General features: G+C 32.0%; 1 protein-coding gene across 1 annotated transcript in view; it reads left to right on the top strand.

Moving 5' to 3' along the window:
• The window catches only part of LOC111087728, a 23,939-nt gene that overhangs the window by 4,726 nt on the left and 13,650 nt on the right, over nucleotides 1-5,563 (top strand). The window contains exons 3-4 of the mRNA XM_022395361.1: nucleotides 1,212-1,287; nucleotides 3,537-3,578. Coding sequence (XP_022251069.1) covers nucleotides 1,212-1,287; nucleotides 3,537-3,578 — 118 coding nt within the window. The remainder of the gene's footprint in view (nucleotides 1-1,211; nucleotides 1,288-3,536; nucleotides 3,579-5,563) is intronic.

The following is a 5,563-nucleotide window of genomic DNA, read 5'->3' on the forward strand; positions in this document are numbered from 1 at the left end:
TTATAAAATATTTAATTTTCTTCCAGATTTTTTAAAGTGATTATAACCCATTGATGTATGTATTACTAGTTTTGAATTCTAGGACAAACTAAGAACCTCACACTTTGATGAACTTGAAAGTAACACAAAACAATTCACTTACAATTAATTATGCAAATAATTTCACTAGTATGCACATATTAATGAACTCGAACTCAGATTATTTAAAAACACAATGTTTTGAAAACTAATAACAATATCCAACTAAGTTATACATTAATTTAAAACTTAAGAAGCAAGGAAAATCATGAACCTAACACCACAAATGTCGGGCTATCACAGAAGGAAAGAAAAAACAAAACATCTGTTTGTTTTAAACACTACAAATCAACCCTCCAGTTACAACCTCATGTAGTTAGGGTGTAACTTTTTACAACTCATGTTTTGATTTATTCCCAGCCTCTGAAGTGGTACGTGGCTCAGCTCGGCTACATTTAGCCAATAGCCTATCAAGGTGCTGGTTTCCATGGAAACTTTGTTTTCTTCTTCTGACATTCTTCTTATTTGCCATTTAAATTTCTTCAGTGTAGAACAAAGGAAAATTCATCCAACTCTTTCAACTTTTTGGCAGCAAATAAAACCTTGCAGTGAGAGATTTAGCTTGGAAAAAGACAAATGAGTGGACATAGTAGCCAGAGAAGTATCACATGGGGTTGAACATTGTTAACTTGAAGTGAAGTTAACAAACAATTTCAGCAATCTTTTGAAACCAGCCACTCTATTACGCATTGAATTTGTGTCATAAAAATTGAGAAAATTACCACCAACGATGCTGCAAATTGCCATGAATTCCATTGCTAGGGCAGTTGCTGTTGGAAAATTGTAATTTTCTGTTCAGGATTATGATTTTCAATACCATTTTTGAGAGATATATAGGGGTGTTTTTGAAATACATAAAATTAATTTATCTTTACTGTAATGTAATTAAAAATTACAATACATTTTTATCTTGTAAAATTAGTGTTCTTTCATGTTATTGTTATTGGGACATTGTCAAATTCCTTTTAATTCTTAAGCTCGTAGTTGAGGTAAAAATATTTTCTATTTCGCTGTTGTAGTTCACACTTTTAATGGTCCACTTTAACTAATTTTGCTCTGACCTCTTACGTGCACAGTGTAGCTGCAATCGCATAAACCTAAATTTAAACTCTGAATTTATCTTACTCTTACAGTCTGCCAGGAAGTGTTTCATCTCCTCTAATGATTGACTTTTCAGTACCACAGAACAAGCGGGCACAACCAGTTTTGGTAAGTATTTTAGTAGATGCAGTATTTAACATTAGAAAAGCTGGTAGTACTTGGGTGGTAAAAATATGTAATCGTTTAGCATTCATCTTACACTTAATGAAGAATGCTACTTGGGGTATGGGAAGATGAATCTTATTCAAGCTTATAATTTTGTAAATATTCAAATAAAAAAAGTGTATACATTTTTCGGAATTTTACAGAGGATGCAAAAAAACAAATAATCCAGAGAAGTTGTGGAGCGATAACTGTTTCCACATCTTTTGTTTAATATTTATTATTACAAAATAATGTATTTGTATGAGAAATAAGTTATAAAAACGATTATCTTAATTACAATTAATGGCTTTTATGAGTCAAAATTTTCTTTATTTGATTGGTCAGGAGCCAGGTGTGGCATACAGGCTAGCATGTCCTTACTATGAATCCAAGGATTTAGGGTTTATTGCAAAATGCACTCCACACTTCTGGTCTTTGAGTGCACTATAAGATTTATTGTCAAATTACACTATTTGTTCAGACAATAGCAGCCCAAGAGTTGCTGCTAACGAGCTGTTTTCTTTTCGTCGGTTCAAATTGAGAGACGGCTAACTTTAGATAGCTTTTGTATTGGTCGATATTAGAGGATTGAGTTGTTTTCTGTTGCTTCTTTGCAGTCTGTTGTTGGGATTTGTTAAAACAATTAGTTAATAGTTCTCAAGTGTCCCCTTTTTTTTCAGCTATAACATAACTGCCACTCAGTGTATAGAGTGATAAGTAGTTTATTTGAAAAACAAAAAAAAGTTGTTAAAATTTTATATTTATATATTTTTTTGATTTAACTATATAAAAACTAATATGTATATATGTGTATGTGGTTAATATGTATAGAGTATTGGAAATAATTATGAAAATTGTTTAAAAAAAACAGGCATAAAAGAAAATAGTATGGGAAATGCCACCCCTTTTTTGTGTTATAAAGAAATGTATCAGAATAAAGTCATGTGTTAATAGTACACAGTGATTGGTTGTTGTCCAACCTATCAGAAACAGAGCTACACCAGTACAAAGCAATGGTAGCTCATCAGAGGAGGAAAAATAACTCATGATTCGTCGGAGAGTTTTAGCTAATAACATATTTCTTTTTTTTTATATTAACACTTATATTTTCTTTGTTTTTCTGTGTAATATTCAAAAAAACTATATTTTTGTAGCAAAATGTTCAAAAACTTTGTTATTCCATGGAAACAGGCTAAATAAGTCAAGTCTTCTTATCAAGTGAGACCAGCCACACAGCTAATAGCGACAATCAAATTCTAGGTTTTATAAACAACCAGTGAAAATCATTTTAACAATAGTTTGTAACCAGGAGGACCATGCAAATGTCGCAAGGTCATGGTAATCAAGGGCCAATACAAATTTCATGATTCTATAATTATTCAGCGGTTTTTAAGGATACAAACAATTAAAAGCGAGTTTCATTAAATGACTTGATTAAAACGTGCAACAGTTTTTTTTTAATCTTGTTTTGGAGATTATTTTATAGTTTTGCACTTCGAATAACAGTCAGACTTTGTCTGGCACGATGGTGTTACCAACATTGTTTGCAGCTATGAAAGACCAATGACTCAAATTCACATATAAGTGAGACACCTAAAGTTCTCTTCCTAAGTATTAACTGCAAGCCACCATTGATACAAAGCCCATAGAAGTACAGGCAGTATTACTATGCACAGTAGTATAAGTGCAAATCCAGTCCTGGTTTCAGGACTGCATGAAAAATGTTGTAAAAAAACAAATTTTTAGGTGGTCAAGGATACTCTCTAAGAAGACAAGACTCCAGGTTTTAAAAGAAGTTGTATACAAGACTATGAAGAAGGTACATGAAACTGACACTATTAGTAACAGAAGAGGTTGAGGTAGAAACCGATACTCTCTGGAAGTGATGTTAAGTATCTGAGGGAATGTTGTTTATGGGACAGATCTTGCTGGAAATACAGTTAATAATTGTTATTTCAAGAAGAATAAAACACACATTAGCCCAGTGGATATAAAGTTGCTTGAGAAGAGGTAATCGAACCAAAAACAGAGGGTTCATATAAAAGTTACTAGTGCAACTTTTTCACTTTTCTGTGACAATATGTTGTATCATTAATAAACCTCCAACTGGTTGCTTTTACTCATTGTTTAAATATCACTTTTGTGTTTCCATAATTATGTCTATTACTTTTCTCATTTGTAATTTACATAAACAATTTCTTATCTTATTACAGTCTCGAGGGAAAGCCCTTGTTGATCGAGCCAACAAAACCATAGTAAGTCAGCATTTGTAACACTATATCAGTACATGACTTATACATTTATTTCAGGGAAACTTAAAATGCTGTGTTAATTTAGTTACTGAATTCTACCATTTGCTAGAAAATTTGTTTAAAGAGTACGAATGACCGAATTTGGATTCCTACACAACTGTCTCTTCTAATCCCTATCTAAAACCACAAGTTAAGAATTATTTACTAAATATTAATACCATTTTCTCTATATGGAAATCTTCTAACATCAAATACAATGTTAGGATCCTGTGAGACATCTTACCAATCATTCAGATGTCATTTAGATATCCCAGATAAACTGGATTTCATATTTGTAATAGTGATCGAGAAATTATATTCCATGGCTCATCCATTATGCAAGTTATTAGATCTATGTCTGTTATTAGAATAATTGTTTCACAATAGTTTGTATTTATTTAGTGTAGACGATACACATGACAGGCTTGTGTTATTATTACATACTTTATAGCTAGGTTATTGCGTTACTATGGAGAAGACTGATTTAATGCTTTAATTACAGCTTACATTTGTGTTTTTCCCTTTATATTTTAAAATATTAACATAATAATTGGAATAATGATTTTATTAAACTGTTACTTAATAATAAATAACTTCTCTTTATGATTAAAGTAAAAGTTTTGAGTCATGTTTTACTCATCACAGTGAAGCTATATTTATACAGGATTCGAAGAATATGTAGCATTGTTGCTACTAACTTATTTTTTAGAAACTAAAGTTAACTGGTCTATTCTCATGATATATGGTATAAATATCCTTTGGCCATGATTGTCCTGAAAAGATAATAGTTATGCAATCTTAGTTCTGATACATATCTTACCTCCTCTCACAAGAAGCTTTCTAGACTTTTATTGCCCTCTATTGGTGCAATATTTTGCTCACCACTAGCCTTGTTACTGAACACTAATATGCAAATGGTATAGCCTAGTGCTTGGCATGCCCAGACTATGAATCTGATAATCCATGATTTGTGACCCACTGCTCAAAATTTGGATTCCATACTTTGAGGTCAGAGATGTGGCATAGTTCTTTAAGACAAACATTCTAATTCACTGTTCTGTTAGACAAGTGACATCGAAGAGTTGGTGGTGGGTGTTGTTGACTAAATACTTTCCCTCTAGTTTATCAGTTCAAAATTAGGGATGACTATACACAGATAGCATTTGTGTAGCTCTTCACAAGATTCTGAAATAAACAAAAACAACTATGTTGTTTTGTTCATTGTGCAACCTTCATCTTGGCCTCAGCACAAACTGAAATGACCTTTCACATCTATACATGAATCAGGTGCAATCTGTAAGAACTTTAATATTTTGTTTATTCTGTTACCAAATCATTGATACATTCTTAGCCATTTTATTTCCTTTTTTTACTGTTTTTCTTCTTGTTTCATTAGTATGATTCTAGTCGTGTGATGCAAACTTAGGTATTATTGATCCTTATATTAATATTTGATTAGGGTTAGTATAGAAGCATCACTCAAATCTCATATTTCTTTTTTTCCGTTAAGCATTTCCAAACAAACCCTCTCAACAACTGAAACTTACAGGTAAGATTTTTACAGAAAGGAACAGATATCAGTCATAGAAGATTAACACCAGTGTACATGTGCCAGATGTAGGCAAACAGATATCAGTGTAGTCTCTGTTAAGTACAAGGTACTTCCCCATTATTCCATAAGCTTCAATATACCAGTTTAATAGAATGCCAGTGTGGTGTTAAGAATCAGCTTGTGTACAGCTGTTTTAAACTCATTTTTTATCTAACAATTGTTCATACAGATTGTCCTTAAGAGATCTTAAAAAAAAAAGCCACAGGACTAGATATGGAATAGAGAACTCTCTATCCAATCTTCTGTTCTGCAGTTGTAACAAAATGTATTACACTGTGTTGTTCAAAACCACAACTGATGACACTATATTCTTCAAAACCACAACTGATGACACTAT

Source organism: Limulus polyphemus, unplaced genomic scaffold (genome assembly GCF_000517525.1).
Source record: "Limulus polyphemus unplaced genomic scaffold, Limulus_polyphemus-2.1.2 Scaffold2533, whole genome shotgun sequence".
NCBI lineage: Eukaryota > Metazoa > Arthropoda > Merostomata > Xiphosura > Limulidae > Limulus > Limulus polyphemus.